The sequence below is a fragment of the Thunnus maccoyii genome, chromosome 22, assembly GCF_910596095.1.
Source record: "Thunnus maccoyii chromosome 22, fThuMac1.1, whole genome shotgun sequence".
NCBI lineage: Eukaryota > Metazoa > Chordata > Actinopteri > Scombriformes > Scombridae > Thunnus > Thunnus maccoyii.
This window is the reverse complement of record NC_056554.1, coordinates 11,566,595-11,587,128: the sequence shown is the minus strand read 5'-3', so window position 1 is coordinate 11,587,128 and position 20,534 is coordinate 11,566,595. Positions and strand designations below refer to the sequence as shown.

At 39.4% G+C, this 20,534-nt stretch overlaps 1 protein-coding gene across 5 annotated transcripts in view; it reads right to left on the bottom strand.

Moving 5' to 3' along the window:
* Positions 1-455: 455 nt before the first annotated feature.
* LOC121889117 (phospholipid-transporting ATPase ABCA1-like) overlaps positions 456-20,534 on the bottom strand; it is a 186,770-nt gene continuing 166,691 nt past the window's right edge. For 4 of the 5 annotated variants that reach the window (XM_042400825.1, XM_042400824.1, XM_042400826.1 and 1 more), the window contains 2 exons: positions 9,659-9,902; positions 456-3,820 (listed from right to left, as the gene is read on the bottom strand). In XM_042400825.1, the coding sequence (XP_042256759.1) occupies positions 3,689-3,820; positions 9,659-9,902 (376 nt within the window). In that variant the 3' untranslated portion in view covers positions 456-3,688. Of the gene's footprint in view, positions 3,821-9,658; positions 9,903-15,372; positions 15,499-20,534 lie in introns of those variants that run through there. The other variant, XR_006093442.1, reaches the window with a different exon arrangement.

The window sequence follows — 20,534 nt, the reverse complement described above, 5'->3', positions numbered from 1 at the left end:
GATATTCAAATGAAAAAGAGAAAATGATTGGTTCAACCTAAGGCATAGTAGCTTTGAATTTGCCGAAAAAAAGTAAATTACAATGAAAGACCTCCCAATAAAAGTTTCTGTATGATAGTTTGACAAGAAAATGAATTCATTCTTGGGTATCTGGCAGAAAAAAAATTTCTCTTCCCCTTCGAGGAACCACTTCACTAAATGTGAAATAAAATGCCTTACCCACTGTGGTGCTGTCTGTATTCTGGCATCCCATGGTGTACAGATGTAAGAGAGACTCAACAAATGTGAGCCTGCAACTGAAAGCTAGACTCAAAGTGAAAGACATGACGGAGTGAAAGGAAGGATAAGATGAAAAAACAGCAAGTAGAAAGTTAAACTCATGAAACTTTCAAACTAGGACCTGATGAATCAGTGGACAAATACAGCAGTGTACAAACATTAAAATTGGAGTCGCATTACAGTTTGTGCAAATGTTTAATCATTTGTCTTGGCATGAAGCAATACTCAGTACAAATAAGATTCATTATTCTTCGCAACAGGCAAGATAGTAATGTGAGGACTTAGCACAGCATACAAATTATGTCAAGCTCTGCAAGGAAACCTGAGCGCCTGCGAGGGGAGAATAAGAGAATTATTTACATTCTGTGGACAGAGTTCAGTACCAAGTAATGTAAGCTGCATAAGGTAAGAGGTTTTGTGTTTTTATCATTAGGACACTTACAATCTCTCAATGTTGTACAGTACAGTAGTGAATGTCTAAACTGTAAGAAAGTAGCTATGAATGTCTCTTTACAGTGAATCCAAAGTGCATGTAAACATTCCTGAGTGGGATACAAGGTGCAGTGTAGACCATTTTTCAGGTTTTTTTTTTCAACAAGTCCTCTAACGACCAAATAGGTCATTCGACCATGTGCACTCCAGAACGACACATCAGAGCGTCTGCTAATCATGCGCCTCTATGGGCAGTAATCAGTAGGACAACATAATTTGTCTGTGCTTTCCAAAACCGTTACAAATCACTGTTAAAAAAATAATGTTTTATGATGTGACAACGCTGTGGTTAAGGTCTGGTTAGGTTTAGCGCAAAAACCACTCCATTAGATTTAGGAAATGATCACAGTTTGGGTTAAAATGACTACTTGAAACGTGATGTTAAAGTTAGGCAACCTTCATTGTCATGGCCACAGTAAGCATGGTAGTTACGTTTTTAAAACAAATTGTCCCAATTTGCAGTTGGAAACGTGACACTTGTGGTTGGAAGCAAAGTCCACTTTTTGCAAGTTAGGATCTGACCAGCCACCCAACCAGCCACCTCTGAATATGTCACCTCATATAACATCATCTGAAATGTGCTACTTTTCCAGGTCAGAATTATGATGATGGTGTCTGTCACTCAAATGTAACTATAGGTTGTTTATGGCGTCTGACATTATGACCTATTAGGTCGTTTTTCTTGTCTTGTTTTTTTGCAGATATTATTTGTCCAAAATTTGTAACACCCCATCATATTACTGCTATGTTGTATAATTGAATTCAAAAATATTATATATAATTAATAACAAAGGTCATTTTATAGTTACATTTTTGTTGCTGTATTTCTCTTCTTCTTACGATCAACAACTGAAATAATGGGGCTGTTTCCCAACTGACCATTCACTAAACCCCTTCCCTGAACATAACTGACCCATTATGACAATGCTGAATTTTCTAGCAACTGTTGCCATTTCAATCAACAAAGTCAACGGTTAGCTCTTCTAGACTTTCCAAATTTTCTTGGACCAAAGGGAGGAAACTAATTTTAAAAGTGTATTCACTGTTTTTTGTATTCACTAAATCAAAATTGCCTCACAGCCCAGAGTTGTTCCTGGGGACTTGGCGAGAACAGAAAGCGTAGCAACAAGCAACAGGCATAGCAACAATAAGTGGGGTGGGACTTAGCAAATGGTTTACATCAAGGAAATGGTCTATACACTTGCATGACAATATATTTTATATTGTAAATAAGGCATGTAGCTATGCATAGTTATCATTGGTTGTTAAAGAGTTTTCAGTTAAAAGGTGCTATAATCTGTGATATTGGCACTGGACTCTGGTGGTTGTAGATTAACACAGCAGTGCCAATACCAGCACATCCTATGACTAAATAATGAACAGTTTTAAAGTTCATTGAGATTCTGCAAAGAAATATGATAAATAAAATAGATACATCCAGCCAAGCAACACATTAAAAATGTCATTAAATATAAATCTGTGCTTACGCATACATTCATCAGTAGTTCTTGAGAAATATTTCTGATGTGTCCACTTGCAGTCATGATCTCTGCCTGTAATGCAGCATCAGAAAGGCCCTGAGTGGCGGCTACCTGTAAGCTGTGGTTGGTGCGGAGACGTGATGTGCCGTCTTTCTTGCGGACTCAACATGTTTGATTCAACTGGTTGACTCAGACTGACTCTGTATTTTCCCACTGCTATAACCTCAGTGTCTTTCATTAAACATCATCTACAGCAAATTGGAGGCTCAATGATACATTCAAGGCCAACATATCTGACAGGGTATTTTTTAATCACTTTTTGCTCAGTAGTTATCACTGGAATGCCTGTCAGCAAATCACAATACGGGTTTGAAACTAACTGTGGTTTAACCCCATTTGTGTTGACAAAAAATTCCTATATTAGTTGCTTGATGATATTTTCTGATATGTCGATAAATGTCAACATAAGTGATCCGGCATTTTTTAGCAGTTGTGAGTCAAACATCTGGCCTGATCACACCATCCTCAGCTACAACAAATCCATGCCAATCTTTGGTATGAAAACACATCAGTGCTTGTTTTTCTTTTTTTTTTTAATTTCTTTTTAAAATCATTATTATAAACAATAGCAAATGTAAACAACTCATAAAATCTAAAATATAATTAAATTTGAAGTACAATCCTGAGGTATACTAAGTGCTGTGCAATGCATGATGCTTTCTAAGGAAAATTTGGCCATTACACCCTCCTGAGGTATATAGAGGTGAGCAACATATTCCAAACAAAACTCAGGTGGAGTTTTATCAGAGAAATGCCGCATTCCAGCTGCTTGATTGTACACTGCAAATATATCCTTCTTATCAAGTCATTTTTGTATGTAATTCTGTTCTTGAAGTTTATTTTCCTTACTGTAGAATAAGTGAAAATAAATCTGCCAGTAGAGAATATTTCACCTTGTTTCAAATGCAAATTGACCTATTACAAGTATTTTCTAAAATCTAGTTTCATTTTTCTTGATTCTAGTGCAGTAACCGGCCTTATTCTTTCTTGTGTCAAGAGACAGACACTCATCTTTGGAAAATTCTTGAAACAGGTCGGTTTCTACTGGAGACAAGTTGAAATGTTCACACTGTACTGGCAGATTTTTTTCATTTGTTAAAGTGAAAATAAATAAGTTAGGATTTAGGTGAAGGCAATAGAATGAGTGCTGCAGACATGGAGAATCATTCACCACAGATTTAGACATTTATAGTTTTGGATCAGTTATGTCAAGACATGTTTGGTACTGTTGACCAATGTCAGGCGTGGTGATTTGGCGTTTTGTTTTTTTCATATACACATCATTTCATCAGTGCAAAATCACATCCATTTGGTTTTGTTTGAGATATCTTGCTGATCTACTTTAAGTGCAATATGTGATGCTCTTCTTATGGGCGTTACACCTTCTCTGACATTTCTCTGGAGGTCTTCACAGACTTCATTGGCACCTCATCTGAGGTGTCCACTGGGTTGTCATAGGCCTGAGAGTCCTCCTCTCCATGCTGGTGCTTCGCAAAATTCACGAAGACCTGGAATGTCAATGTAGAGAGAGTGGTACTTAAAGGCAAAGGCAAGATAAAAACTGATAATACACAGAGTGCTGAGGGGCCTGTGGACATTTCTCTACCCATCTCATTTTTGCTCTCCCTCGCTTCTGCCTCTAAAACAAACAGAAATAGTGGTACAGACAACAGGGCGCATGTGAATGAGTTGCCAGACAAGGGCTATGAAACATCAAGTGTGCGTCTAGGCTCACACAGTGAATGTCAGTTTGACATCTTTGACCAACTGAGAAAGAGAATAAAACAATCATTCTTCTCTCTGTGATGCCCATTTAATGTCAGAAGAAATCAATCCTATGGCGTTCATAAAAAGCAGTGTGTATTTCATTGTGCTGTAAACATCAGTGTAGTCCAGGCTTTTTACTCTCTCAGCATTCACTGTCTGTTGTGTTAAGGATTTTCATTCTACAGAGAAAGCAACAAAGAGGATCATATAAAATGATAAGAGCATTGCTTTTTCATCAAAAGCTTTTCAGTGGCTGTGTGGACATAAAAGGACATGTGAATTACTAGATTATATTTAAAATCTTAATGGAAAAAAAAAGAAAAAAATATCCAGACCAATTCCACCAGAAACAAGGCCTCACAGATTAATGAGATCCATCTCAAATCTCTTTCATAGCTGCACACTAGCCCATAAATGAAACAGGCTCATATCTATGGTAGTGAAAATGTGGACAGGAAGTTTTTAAACTTTGATAGGCTATATGGATTTATATACATATATACATATTTATAGACATTTTGGGAAATAGTCATTCACTTTCTTGCTGAGAGTTAGACGAGAAGATTGATGTAACTCTCGTGTCTGTGCGATAATGGAGGTAAAGTCAGGAGGCGATTAACTTAGATCCAAAGCTGGAAGTCAGGGGAAAAACAGCTGCCCTGGCTCTGTCCAAAGTTTAAAAATCTAGAAGCATCTCTAAAGCTTATTTATTAACAGGTTTCATCTCATTTGAAGTTTCCTAGGCAACCAGCAGAGATGCGCACAAGTGCTAGGTGGTGCTAGGTTGTTTTTATATGTCTATTTGTGCGCCTTCACTGTTCAACTCAAGTCTAGACTTAGCAGTCAAATTGTTTGGGGATTTCCAGGAATCAAATTGTTATCCTTCCAGTAAAAGACCTTGTTCTACAAGAGGAGATTACAGTCCTTAGTCCAATTCTAAGGTAAAATGTTTGTCACTTTATATACAGTATTTTCAAGGCATTAGCAAAATTTGTATCTAAACAAATAACAGTAACGGTTCAACTATTATTTTATTGGAATTTGGTATGTACATATGTAAAGCTTCCTGACCAAGACATTGTAATTGCAAAGTTTATTGTTGGCTAGTTGGGTGTGGAAAAAGCAAAACAGCAAACTACCTTGTAACTAAGGAGCAAGCTACTACGCCCGAGGCTAAAGTAAGCTTCTGTTTGTGTGATGTCAGACCATCAGCAGTGTGTATCAAGGTCACAGCTGTCAAGGCATCTTATCAGGGGAGAATGAATAAGAGGATAAGAATGACAGTAGCAACAAATACACCCTCCACCCATCTCTCTTGGCCTCTGACCCTGCCACTGGGTGATATCGGCTTGATGTGCTGAGGCATGCACATCATTTCACATTCATAGTCAAGGCTATAGACTCGGCACAGAATTTCTACTGTTTGTATTTAAGTCTCTGCAAAAAATCCTAACACAATAAAGAGATTTGTAAATGGTGCAGTTGACAGCAATTTTGACTGAGATGACCATAGTAAATGTATCCCCTGCTTTGTGATGGGATTTTCCACATAATGTACCCTTTTTGTATTTAGCCAGCCATCCATTCACGACCTGAACGTCATGCACCAGTGCTGTTGAGTGGCATTTTCCTAATAACATATGGATACAGGCTTTAATTACATTACAGCGGGTGCATTTGGGTGTTTATTTAATGTCCGTTGAGGCAGAACAGAAGAGGGGAAGGACGTTGAATCACCCAATTAACCTCTCCTGTATATCAAAGGAGTCCTTGCAGAATGTGAAATGGCTATTTTTATATGTCTATGGTCAGCCATGATACTACACTGACTCTGAAATATTCTTCAGAGAAGATCTTGCTTTATAGTCTGTTCATCCAAAGTCTGAAATTAATTCTCCTTTTAGCCCTGTTTTGGTCTCCACCAACTCCTGAGTGATATATCTGTCTCTTTAGCAACAAAGTTCTCCACTGTACACCAGCTAGTTGCAAATTTTGTCTGTCTGCTGTTTGATGCTGGCCAGGTAGTGTGCAGTAGGTTTTTAGAGATTTCTCTTTGAAAACTGCCGCCAGCTGCAGCCGGAAACAAGGTGAGAGTGACTCAAAACAGTAAAGTTGCAGCTGCTAAACCAAAACACGAGCTAAAAGCTGCTAAGAAGCACTGTAGAGCTGAGGGGAACTGTTGATTTGGGTGACAGTTTACTGTGGATTTGTCACTACAACCAACCCCTTTAAATTACACATTGTCATTTGAGCCATTGTTAATATCAAAATATTGATTAGTGCAGCTTTAAGTATTATTTTACAATAAATTACTAATTGACATGAACTGATGCATACTACATGCATTAAAATTACATATATTAATTGTCAAGCCACCAATAGACAGTCACATTAGCTTGTTAGCAAAATTGCACATAATCATTCACCCATAATTTATATTTTTATAATTATTTTGACTTTAAAATCAATTATCTTGGCATCTATAATAGGGATATATTTGATTCTACTTAAATTAGGAGGTAATAGGATTGTAATATTATTACTTAGTTTTTTGATACAGTAACAGACACAAAGTGATATAGAACTATGTGGTGAAAGGGGCAGCAATGGTCATTCAGAGGTCAGATTACTTAACATTATTTAAATTTTATGGGTTTTAATGAAGCTAAAAAGTATTTAATGAAGCCACATATATTGATGTTAAAGAACATTTGAGTTAATCATAAGAATGCAGGGAAGTGTAAGAGATAATTAAGACTACATACATATATTATTGAACTAAAAGGTAAGCTGCTTCAGTGGTGCAGTAGTGACAAGGTTGAATATGTTTCACTGTCCAAACACAAAGTAGCAAATATTTTACATTCTTATCATACAATCTCCTTCCAAAAGACAGTTAAGAAAGTCACATTTTCCTTTCAAATGCTCTGTTTGCTCTCTACTGTCTTGGCCATCAGTGTTAACGCCTAAGCTCCAGGCTGTTTGGATCAATATTAATTGTAGTGCAAGTCGGGTGTTATACTATAGGTCAAGGCTCTTCTCTATAAATCACCAGCTGAAAGGTGACTGTCTGGGTCTCCACAGGTTCTCCAGTTCTCCCCTGTGTTTTAATACTGTGACCTCCTGGTCCAAGTATGATTTATTTACTGCCTGTGATCTGGTAAATATTGACCAGTGTTGAATGTAGGGCAAGTTGTCAAAAAGGTTAAAATATAAATTACGCAACGTTGGAGGTTATAGTATGGTTGAACCCCAATGATCCGTGAAGAAGGAATAGGGTTCTGCTAAAAATCCTTTATGAGAAACCAAATCTGACAGTAAATAAGTGAAAAACGACTAAATTTCAGCATTAAGCTTTACATAAATTCCTTTCTTGTCACAGTAATAGGCTAATTGTCCTATAAAAGAAGGATTTTTCTTGAATTAGGGGTTATCCACGAGGGGATCTTATCGATAATGAAATGCTTACTGTAACATCCCTGTAGTATTCTTTTTATCGGATAATTTGATTTATAGTAAGGGGGGAAAAAACAACATTGCCGCAGCACAGATAAATGTACAGTCCAGATATCACATATCTGTCTGGAAAATAAGAGATGGATTTTTTTTTATCCCCATGGAGCGGACCAATGACCTTTCTGGGCCCCTCAGAGGTCATCCTCACCTCCCACCTGGTCATCTGCTGCTGAGCTAATGGCAGGCTTGCAAAACCAGACACACTCACACTCACCTCTGAGTGTGTGCCTGATTGCATCAGGTCTCTGGGGCCATTTGGAAAACACATGATGAAGCCAGTCTATAACATGCAGGGCTCGGTTTATTTCACCAATCTGGTGGTCTAGCTATTGCACTTGGGGTGGAATTAGAAAAGCACTGGCTGGAGGAGCTTTGAACATTGAAAAAAAATCTCAGTCCAGATTCTTGATCAATACTGGGGCCTGGCAGCTGAACTATCTTGGCTACACAAACTCTGTGTAGTCCTCACTGGTCAGTCAGATAGTCTAAAAGGGAGAAGGCAATGTGTAGGCAATAATAGATCTTTAGAACCTTATCCTGAACTAAACCGACACACTAAAATGCTGAATGCATTGATTGATGACCTAATGATCTGTTAAACTGCGCTGGCATGCCACAGAATTACAGAAGGACAAGATAACATGGCCCCAGATACTCTACAGAGTGCCTAAATTTTGCCCATGTCAGAAGTTACATTTGAAGTTGAATTGTGCTGTTTTTTTGGCTCCAACAACTTTTCCAACTGGATTTAGAGGGAGCATTAATAATACTACACCAGGGTTAAGGAAAATGTGTCATCACCGCCTCTGTGACAAGAACAAACCTTTGGAAAAAATAAGGTTTAAGAAACGTAATCCTCTTCTATGATTCAGATTACGAATACCCAGAGCTGAAATGGTGGTTTTGGATCTCAAGGAGCCGGTGTATAATTGCTAAAGTTGTGCATGTTTTTCCTCTTTTTTTGTCTTTGTGAATATGTTTTGCTATCATTTTGTGATGGTAGAAACGATGATAGAGAGACTGGAATACTTTCATTTTTGGCTTTCTGTCATAGTAACAATGGATGGAATATTTTGGTAGATTCATTTTTATCTTCACCTTGGATTACAATACTATGTAATGTTGATCAAAGTGACATTATATACACCTCTAGAAATATCATGGGTTCTGTTGACTGAGAGAGAAGTGAGACATTGGGGCAAATCATCTAATTCATATTTAATAATCAGCTATGAGATGCACTACTGGTACTGCAACCTGTTGTGTTGAGAACATGTCAGAGTTTCCAAACTTTTTAAAGGAATGATTTCCCAGGGCATTTTCAACAGCTGGTGTGACAGACAGGCATCAAAAATAAGAACAGCATGTTTCTCTGTAAAAGTAAAACTTTAAAACATGAATACTTAAAGTTAGTCTACAGGTATGCAGTGCATGTACTCTCCTGCAGATGGTTACTGTAAGTGTTCGAGCACTTAAAACTCCAAGTATTATGAGAAAAATGTAAAATTTAGATGTTTAAAAAATGGATTCTGAAAAGCAAAGAAGTGAAATAAATTCAGATTCACATCACGTCATAAGTTCAACTCAATATCCTTCATCAATGCCTGAAATCTGCAGCAGCAATTTCTCCACAGTAACTTCTAAAGTAGCTTGTTACAACCTGTCATCCTGTCCTTTATATATGTCAGTTAGGGCCAAATGTTATAGTGGCGTATGGGTAGATTCCACAAATCTAAGTTGAACAAAGCTGTATTGTGCTCAGTCTGCATCTGTGTCCTACCTGTTTGTTTTGGTGTGTCGTATTACTCGTTTAAAGAGGTTTTTTTTCCTTGGCATTAACAAAGCAACTAACCAAAACAGTTTTTGGTTTATTCATGCAATTTCCTCACATAAAACAGTGGTGAATAAAACAAAGAACAAATACATCCTTGATGTTGTACCAGTCACATTGCTGAAATGAAATTATGATATATCACACATAATTACTTAAAGAAGAATGTAAGACAAAGTAGTTTAAGGGAAACAAAAATGTCCTATCACTAATCCCATTTTTTGGGTCATACCTGATCCAGTGTGGTCTGGGACACAGAGTAATCCTCCACGCCCAGCCTCTGTTGATGGGTGGTGAACTGACTGAAGATGTTGGCCAAAGCTCCCTGTGTGTATGGGAGCTGATACTGCAGTGTGTTGTGATGCTTCTCTGTCAGGGTGCTGCCTGGGAAGGTCAACTGGACAAAGTCCTCGACCGGCTTCAAGGCAGGAGGAGAGCCACCAACTCTCACAATCACTGTGTAGCCGTCACCAAACCTAGAGTAAGAGTCCACAATTAAGCACTCAATACAAAAGAAAACCCTACAGACAAGGATGACGCAGCCAAATTGCTCTCGACCAGTCATCTAAATAATGAACTTCCCTTTTCTCCTGTGGTCATGGAATAGTTTGATGAATAATAGGGTAGTGCACTGGAGGAAGGGGACAAGACAGGAAGCAAAAGAGATGACAAAATATAATTGGTCTTATAAATTTCTCAGCCACTTCATGCTTCCTGGATGTGGTGAGCTGATGGAGCAGGTGAGTAACAAGGAAAAGCAGCTTGACTTCAACAGTAAAATAAAGTTAGCTAGCTAACTGCTGATTAAACTTTTCCACCTGTGCAATTGCTAGTTCAAGTCATAGCATGTATCAACACAATCTTCTGCACCAAATGTAAAAGAAAGCATCAATTTGAGTCGAGCAAAAAGGCCACAGGAGATGACACAGAAATGACTGTCATTGGTGGACCTTAGATCAGGTGCCTTTTCATGGTTTCATGGTTTCACTTAGCCCTATCCGACGACCAATAACATTATGTGAGATCTCTAAACAGAGGTTGCAGTCACAAACTGAATATAAATCTTGTGCTGGCAAATACATTTTGCACATTGTATGGATGGTTACTTTAAGTTACCATAGCATCATTCAGCTAATCATTTGGTTTTATGACCCACAAATTTAGCTTTGGTTCAGTCTCAACCTTGTTTCTGTCAGGTTTTTTTTTCTCCTAAAAACAGCGGCAGGCGCTAATTTTTGAGTAAAACAGCTCTGATAAAGACACTGTACATTACTAGCCCATCACCAAATGGCAAGTTAGCAACTAGCTTCTGAACATAACAGAGCATTTAGCAGTTAAATAGCCCTATATTTCCCTCAGGAGTTGGTGGAGTCCAAAACAGAGCTAAAGGGAGAGTGAATATTGGATTTACATTTAATGGGTCACCAGAAACTCCATATGAATGTTAATGTTGCTCTGTGTCTGCTGGAAGTGTAAATAACCTAAGAACCTAAGAACATACACCACTGTCCTCTAAAGGCTTGTCAGGTCATCAACACATTAAACAGACATAGAAATCTACATAACTATGATTTGTCTTATCATTGGCTCAGACAAAAGTACAACAACATAAACTCACTGTTAAACAGAGGCTGAATAACTTACATACAGTCAACCGTCTCATTTTACACAAGGGGCTAAGTTTAAAATAAATGTAGGTATGTAGAGCAGGCATTGTATAACAGACTTGCATCGACCCTTTAGTTTGAGAACAACACTTATAGAATATATAATATATACAAGAAATATGTCAAATGACAACTACTTAAATCTCTCTCACAGTACCTACATTGAAGTAGGAGCTAAAAACGTCCCTCAAAACGGCGTTCCAAGATCTATGATCATTCCCAGTTCCTGCAGTGCGGACACAATAAAAAGGGGGTAGTTCCTCCAACAGTTCTTAGAACTATGAAAAGTTCCTCCGGTTCAAAAGCACCTAATGTTATGTTTACAATTTGTTCTGCTGCCCTCAGTGGCCCTTATTGCTGCTTTAATAATCTGAACATAAAACCTTTCCCTTAAGAATCCTTTTACAAAACCTCCTAAAGTATTTGTGTTTATGATAAGTAATGCAAAATGCATATAAAGTCTGCTTTCCGGTATGGCAGTTTCTACATTGAACAGCCAAGGTTTCAAAATTATGTAAACATGCTATATTGCTAAAACGTTACAACATGAACAATATCCTGGACATAAAATACTGTCACAGATGAAAATGGGCCATAGCTAAGCTCTAAAGCTAATTAGCATTCTGCATCTTCCCAGTTGTATGCTACGTCTGGTGAGCACCAAATAAGACTTGGTGCCTTGTTATCCTGTCGTTAGCACTCTTATGACCCATTTTTTTCTGCCTAATTAATTCCCTAATGTTGGATTTACTCATGGAAATGTCCATTGTGGGCTAGTACAGAGCTACATGCAACGAGAGTTAGAGGCTCCCTTAATGGCAATTAGAGATATGGTGAATAAACTGCAGGCCTACACGATCCCAAAGGGAGTGAGAGAGGAAGTGAAGCTCTGTGCTAGTGCTGAGAAGCAGAATGAATGGACCCCATGGGTAGCACAGTCCCTTCAGTGAAAACATGACGGCTTGAAGTTGAAGAGTCACAGCGCAAGAATAGTGTAACACAGCATAAATTGTATGTGTGAATGCTTATTTAATACTCATTTCCATAAAGAGGGCAGAAGTCTCTTTCTAATGTGACTTTCAGAGTTGGATCATGTCGAGGCACATTAAATAGCAGATCTGAACCCTCCCACCTGAATTTTTTTTGTATTATCATTGGATGAGCCAGAATACATCTAGTGATCAGATGTCAGAGGTATATCAACAGAATTCCACAGGAGGTAGCATCTGAACCACTCACCTGCTACCTCATTAAAAGGTGCAATATACGACATTCAGCCCCACTACATGTCGCACTAGAGCACCAGCATCTCAGACCAAAACAAGTGTTGTTTACTCAATAAAGTTGGAAAAAAAATATAGTGGCATCTGAACACACTGCTCATGAAACTCAAATCAAACTGTCAAACTAGGCAGTGCTGATAAAATATGGATCAAGATTCTGTTAGTGCATTGCCTATTTCTCCCCTCGAATGTTTTCAGAAACAAATTTTAGTGTACTGTTTAGCTGTAATGTGACAAAGTTTGTGACCCGGCCGACATGTTGAAAACGGATGTGGGGAGCACAGCGAGGGACTCACATGCACTTACATGCACATGTGGCCAGACCAGCTATCAAAACAAAGAACGGAGAAGGTCCGATAACAACACACACTGAGGGAGTGTGACATCATTCACTGCACAGGACGCCATTACTCCACTATATATTTACATAACAAATAGTTGTTTGCTGACATCTAGTGGGGCTCAGTGTTGTATATTGCGCCTTTAAAAAACATGTCTCATGACATCTGCCAACTGACACCACCAAAATATTGAAGAAGAAGAAGAACGTTAGACAGTGTTGCCTAAATGTGGTGTTAGTTAGCATGGTCTGATACCACAGTGAAAGAAAATGTTCAAGACAAAATCAGCAATATATGAATACACAAGAAAGGGATTATACACACACATATAATATGGCAACAATGCCAGGTGAAATTAATGTCAAACAAGAATGAATGACTAGACTATTTTCTATATTATGATGCAATACACTGGGTGGCATTCTACTCTTCCACCGCCACATCTGCCTCCTGCCTATAGGGAGGATCTAAGAACTGCCTGCCTGCACTGTGATCTCCTCGGGAGCTGCACACCACGGGTGATCAAAAGCATCCCCATGAAACTCTAAGACATATTATGTAGTACACATCATGTGGATACTACTATGAGTGCCCTGCAAGTATCAGCATGTTAGCGCTCCGTTAAGCAACTGAGCTTTGGATAGCCCCAGAACCGTCCAAAATTTTATTCCACACACTGACCCAAGCCCTGCTCAGTGTCAACCAATGAATTACAATTGTTCTGCCTGGTGTCTACTGTATTCATCAGCTCAAGGTGCAGAAGATAAACAGTATCACCAAGATCATCTGACCAACAAGGGTCTCAGCAATGGCTCTACAGGGTTTATCTCCACAAATGATACCATAGTAGCACTGCTCTGTTTGTCTTTAGGAAACTACCTTTAAGTTAGTTTTCATGTTCTTAAATCTGTTATCGTCTTAATGACTACATGTTTATGATTACACTTTTACAATGAAGTTGGGCATAAAAGGACAATAAGTAGTGGTATTATATCGTAGGACTGGGTACTTGGTAATTGAAACTTGTGAATATATTGTGTTCATTTGGCCATTTTCAGTACAAAAAGGTTCATGAATAAAACTGGGTGTTTAATAGTTGCAATTGTTGTGAAAACGTGTGCATCTATATTGGCCAGTTGCTGAGTCCAAAAGACTGCAACAGTGAACCTATCTCCCAAAGCTCTCGTTTAACAGCTAAACAATCTATTTTTGTGGCAGACAGTAGAAGATCATTGTGCTCTATATGCTTTAAGACCTTGGAGATGTGTAAACCACATGTGACATCACAAATAATGCCATTGTGTATTCTTGGCTTTTACACATTCTGTGGGAAACTAGCAACATTCAACAACAATTGACTTTGGCAAATGGGAGATAAACGTGAATAACGGGGCTATAGACTAATAAAAAAATACTATTCACAATAATCCATGGCCTCTTCCAAACTGTTAAATGTTATCACCATGGCTATAACCAAGAGAAAAATAACAGTAAGCCTAAATCACAAAATAGCAAATATGAGCTGTTATAAGCTGTTATGAAAATACTGTATGAAATACTCACCTCTCCCCTTAACAGTCCATGCCTGCACACACAGTACTATCTTTCTTCAGTAAAGCACACATTTTATATTACATATAGCCAGAACACATCTCCTATTGTGTAAAGCCACATAATTTTTGCAGATTTTTATAAGATGTAACAGAACACACAGTCTGTAATCAGACACCATCCCCACACATCAAGCTTAATTCATCATCCAATCAAGACTATGACCATAATCCCCTTGTGTTCATTACAGCTGCCGGCTCAGGAAATGTGCTTTGTCCAAGGACTGCCAAGCTCAGCCCAGATGCAAAAACATTTTTGGATAAATCCAATAAGGCCAGGAAGCATTGTGGTGGAAGGGCTTGGCGAAATGGTTTGGAGTGTACGTGGGTAATGAAATGCTGCTTGTCAGTGACTGTAAAAGGGCTTATCAATTAGCATCCCCTTATTCTCTCTCCCTGCCTACCTTGCTTTTATTTCCTTTCTTGCTACAGCTACACAGGGGCTTCAGGCAGCACTTTGGGAAAAATATCTTTCTTTCATATTCATCATTTTTACTCTGCCTCTGTATTCACAACAAAACAAGTTCTTTCATCTTTGATACACTGTCTGTCTTGGCTCTCCTTAAATAAACTCCTGTGTGCGGAAAGGTAGGCTTGGAAATGAATGAAGTCTGCGCTACGTTGCATGGGCATAACAACAGTACGGCATGCTTGAAACAATTAATCAGCTTTTAAGTGTTGATTGGTGACTTAAAACTAAAAGCAAGATCTTTGCAAAGCCTTAAAGAAAATAATGAGCAGATAATGTTTAAAGTCATGACTGCGCCACATGGTCACAAGTAATCCTTTTATAATATTTTACATTAGAGATATGATACAGCAGCTCAACACAGCATGGAGGAGACACTGTAATGTCTGCGCTGCAGTTCTTTTCTTCATTTTCATTATTCTGCCTTAATCCTCTCCTCCACCCTGGTCTGCTGGAAAGTCATTCTTCCATGTAATTTAAAACAAACAACAGCCAGACACAGATAAGGGCATGACAGGCAAAAAATAATTCTGCTGCCTTCCTTCATCTGAGGGAGTCTAGAAAGGTCACCCTCACCATTGCCAAACCTTGTATTTGTGCCCACAGGGGGGAGGGCGGACGCGGGGCAAGAGGTCACAGCGTGGCTTGGGTGGTCTGATGCTTTGATCAGGCAGGAAGTCATCCAAAAAACTTCTTTAGTTCCTGGAGGGGGAACCAACAGAGCTCTTGACAGAGGCACCACAGGTAGTGTGACGACAGAGGGATGGATGGATGGATGGGAGATGTATTTACAATCAGTAAAAGACAGTTTTGCTATTTAAAGATTAGAGATTCTTATGGGTACATTGAGTGTTTTTCATCACAATACATTGTGTGTGTCTTTGGGGCCTAGTAAAAGTGTTGAATACATTTTCTTCCCCATAAAATGCAAAAACAGCAACACTCATTTTCTGAATAAGTTGAAATCTGCATTGTTTACATGCATGCGTACATCAGCAAGCAGTCTTCTTCCTCCTCATATTTTGCTGGCGGAGCTACATTTCTTGGCATGCTGTTGCCACCATAGATTATCGTGAAACCATCAGAATCTGTGCTTTGTGACAGTTTTCAGTGATTAGCAGCGGCTAGTACTGTTGGCTTCTATGTTGAGACATATTTACGAGGTGTTTGCATGCAATATTGTATTTCAAAAGTAATCTTACATGAAGGTCATTATCTGGCCTGTTAAAGTTATTACTACAGGATTCTCAAGCATGCATAGTTCAACACAGACCTAATAAAATATCCAGAGTCATGTAGCAATTTCGGCAGACCTTGAACGTTGATCCAATGTAGATGCACATGTTGGCCTTGCTAGTAAGCACAAAAATAAGCAATGATAATACTAATGTCTGTCCAAGAACTACAGTCACACATAAATTAAGATACCCACCAGTTATCAAGGGTAAAGCTTTTGAGTGCAGGTGGTTCTCAGATATGTACAGTATATATACAGTACACCATCTGTGTCTGTCAGTGTTCTGGCAGTCTTAATTACACCTACATTGCTGATGCATTGTAAACTGTAAAGAGAATCATTTTGTCATCCATCTCTGCCAGTGACACACACTTAAAAGCTGTAAACCATTTAGTTAATGGCACACCTGCAGAGCTGACACAGAGTGAGTGGGAAGGAGTTTATTGGACTTCTCAACGTCAACTTCAGGGGATTGATCCAAACTTTTAGACACCACACTTGTAAAAACTCTTCAGTGCCCACACCGCATTACCTTAATGCATTAAAGGCACTTTACCTCCCACTTTTACAGTATATCATGACGTACTTTAAGCAAGGAGAAAATAAGACTCAAGGCTGTGGTGTGTACTTACTGCTGGTACTCTATGAGTGGGGATATGAATGATATCAATCAGTGAGGAATCCTGTATCGGCTAGTGGGTGTCCTCCCTAACTGACAAGATTATAGGACAGCTTTGAAGCTGCTTTTATTGGTTCCTCCACTTCATTTGGGTTTACTTAACACCTGGGAGCTTTCATACCAGCACACTGCTATACTAAAGCACTATATATAGCCTCTTGCACATTTTTTTTACTTGTTTATTTTCCCCTTCTCCCTCAGCCTTTCATAAATTCCTACAAGTGTGACTGATTTGAAGGGCTCAATACCAGGACAAAGATAAGGCGGGTGTTTTTAACAGCCATGCAGGAATATAATGAAGTAACTTCTTAAAATGGCCACCCTACTGGTCTGAATCAACCACCTAAAGCAAATCATCAGCCCCTCTCACATGCTGACCATTTCTCCGGTGGTTTAAATGGGCTATTTTGGCTCATTTGGGGTTTGATTGATACACAGAGGCAGGGTTGTTAAAGCACCAGAAGGGCATCTCAGTGATAAAGACAGGGTCACCACTGAACTAAAGGGGGCAGCACTAACAAGCACTTGGATGGCTGGGTTGGAAGTCTTGCCACCTGAGAGTAGCAGAGGGAGGAATAAATAAGGGTAATATGGTGAGAGGTTTTTGAAGGAGAGGAGCACAGGGGGAGGAGGGGATGAGGGGGAGTGAGGGCTTTGAATGTGGGAGGGTGAGCATGTATTACATATGAGCAATAGGGGGTCAAAATGTGAGAGCTGCCCCCGTGGTGAGATTCTGCACTCCTTACAGGGGCTTGTGATGAAAAAGAGATGGAGACGTTGGGGGTAGGGGGGCAGGGGGAAGAGGCAGCAGCCCCAGCTTTGCAGGTCAGCCGCTCACACCGTGTGACAATGGCGTACACCACCTGCCTCCATCACCATGCTTCCCCTCTCTACTTCAACCCCTGCTGTCTGATGGAACTCTTCCCATCGGCAAACAGCTTGTGCATTTGTGATAGGGATGCAAATTTCAAGCAATTTCTTCTGATAGTCGGCCGCCTTAAAAATCAATTATCGGTTAATCATTAATAATTTATGAAATACTTTGGATGTTTTTTCCATCATAAAACCATTATAACCACTAACGTGACCTATGTTCAAGCACAAAATCAGAGTGAGCTACACTAGGAGTTAAAAGAACAGATCAAGTAAACACCAAGTTACTTGAATGATAAACTAAATACCACAAAAGGATGACTTCATTTAAAATTACGGAGCTCCCGTCTGTTGCTATTCAACAACTGACCCAACAAAATCCAAAGTATTTAACACAGCAAAGAGCTGCACAACTTACATCTTCATTAAAGGAGATTAATTTGAAAGACTAGATGTGTTGGACAGATCTAACAGTTAATTAGAAATTAATCAAAATTGCTGTAACTTTCAATAGTAAATAATCTATAATGTTATTGAATAAATATAAAACATGTTATCCCAATATCCCCACAACAGACTTCAGTCTAACTGGTTTAGTATAAAATAATCTGCATACCTGATCTACATGATGAAGTGATGTGTGTTGTTCACTGTAGCTAGTAGTTCACTGTAGTCCAGCTGCTGGAAACAGCTGCTCAGAGGCAACAAATGTACAGATAATGTCACTCCCACTTTACTTCTTAAGCCCATTGACTGCCACTGCAGAGGAGTGTCGCTTATACAATACATCACCTTTGTGTTGATTTTGTTGGAAGCATGTTGCTTTCTGCTGTCTGACCTCTCAGCCTGCATTAACTGAGCAGCTGCTTCTGTTCAAGATGCTAGTTTAGCTTTAGCATGAACCTCAGATAGCTAAACCAGACAGCCACCTGACAACAACTCCACGGAATTTTCACAACTTTATGCTTCAGTGTTCATCAACATGTTAGCAGAGTGAGGTACACTGCGACTTTTTTCTTCTTTGCACGGCAAGGAGGTGCGTTTGCTTTACAATTAGTGCAGCCCTTATGGGCAGTCACCAAACATACCGTTAACCCAACCAAGCGGCAACAACCACATCTTGAAATTAAAACCAATGCTGAAATACCTTAAAGTGCAATATCACTGATGATCGCTAGGTGGTGGCTCCATAAAAATCGCTGACTCCAATAGACACCCATTTAAAAAGCATCAACATTTCTCATGAAATACTAAGTCAATACATTTTCTCAACAAGTCATTATGGTCTCAATCACTAAATTCTAGTCCTCTTATAAACGTGCTGGTGGTCATTTTGGAAATTATTGCTCTGTTAATAAGATTTAAAGACAAATAGTAGTTTTGATGTCTGCCATGTAACTGACAGTTGGCTCACCTACTGCTCTCCCCAGCCGAATCGGACTATTGTCGCAATATTTCAGTAAGTTTAATGTTAATTTATTATGATACCTGTTGTGTTAGTTTGTTAACATTAGCTCAAGTGTGCAACTCTGGGTGTTCCCTGTAAGCTAGTGTTAGCGTAGGTCGGAGGTAGCCGGGTGTGTTTCCAGAGCGTGAAAGGCAACGCCCCACACACCTTATCTGGAAGGTCCTGGCACTAAACAGAAACGTTGGTGCTGACCATAAGCAGCAACTCTGGGCTTCAAATCGGCTTCAATGCAAACCAATGGGTGACATCACACCTCACTATGTCCATCTTTATATACAGTCTATGAACCCAACCTTATTAAAGAGTAAGTAATTCCACCTAGTGGAGCAACTACGTATTGCAGCAAATCTACAGAACATTTTCTGACAGTTATACTGCATGTCCCTCACCTTCTGCATAATCCTTCGATATATTTTTTTAATTGGTTAAATAATTAACAGCAATTAACCGACAATTGATTAATCATTGACATCCCTAATTTGTGAGAATCAGCCCTCCTTTCCTGCATTAGATGTTGAGACAAACATGAAATATTGGACATTCAGTGTTTCACCCTGTAATGCTGGATTGATGAGGCTCACAACAACTTAAAAAATGGTGGATCACATGCTAAACCAAGGGTGGGAGTTTGGGGGAGGGAGCGGGGGGTAACATGGCAGCACAAATATGCGGCGGGATAGTGACGAGAAAAGAAAACAGAGAAGACAGTCCTTAATTGCCTTTTCAGTCATTAACAGGGTCCCACACCTCATGAAACATTAATTACACCAAGCGCTGAGGAGATAGGGATGCTTAATTAGAAATTATTCACTGCGTGGCGAGAACTGAGCGATAGCATTTCAGCGGCATGTAAATTGTCCGTGTGAGATCTAAAATAAGCACAGCGAAAATCGGTGTCGACGTCATGCTTATCTGGCTTCCTCTCACTTGCTTGTCTTGTGAAGTGCGATTCCCTTTTACCTGATAGCGTGTTGAGTGAAGTAGGACACGTGTTAACCCTCTGTTCTCCTCCCTTGTTTGCTCCTTCTTCCCTACCCCCCTGCTCCCATGGCTCTTACCTATCCTATACCTCCTGTGTGGTTCATAAATTATTTACACCACCCTGCTCAACCCCCTACAGACAGGATGTAATTGACACAGAGGATCTGTCAATTACCCTAACATCTGGGAGGGACTGATTGGTACATCACTCTCCCGCTTTAGCGTTTTGCCTCTCAACTCTCTCTCGTTCTCACTCTTTTTTAATACTGTCTACAATCTAGCTCTTCTCCCTCCATGGCATCATAAAAGCCCAGCCAATGATATGACATTAACGCTCTTGATGGGAAGTACCCTTGACACTGTTGCCCCCTCCTTGCTGTTCTAGGCGTTTCCCCTAATCCCCTGCACAACTTGAAAAATGGTCTGCTCCACACCTCATCCCAGGTGTATTGATCTTTCTCTCCACCCAACGATTGCTACCACATATTCCTGTCGTGTGT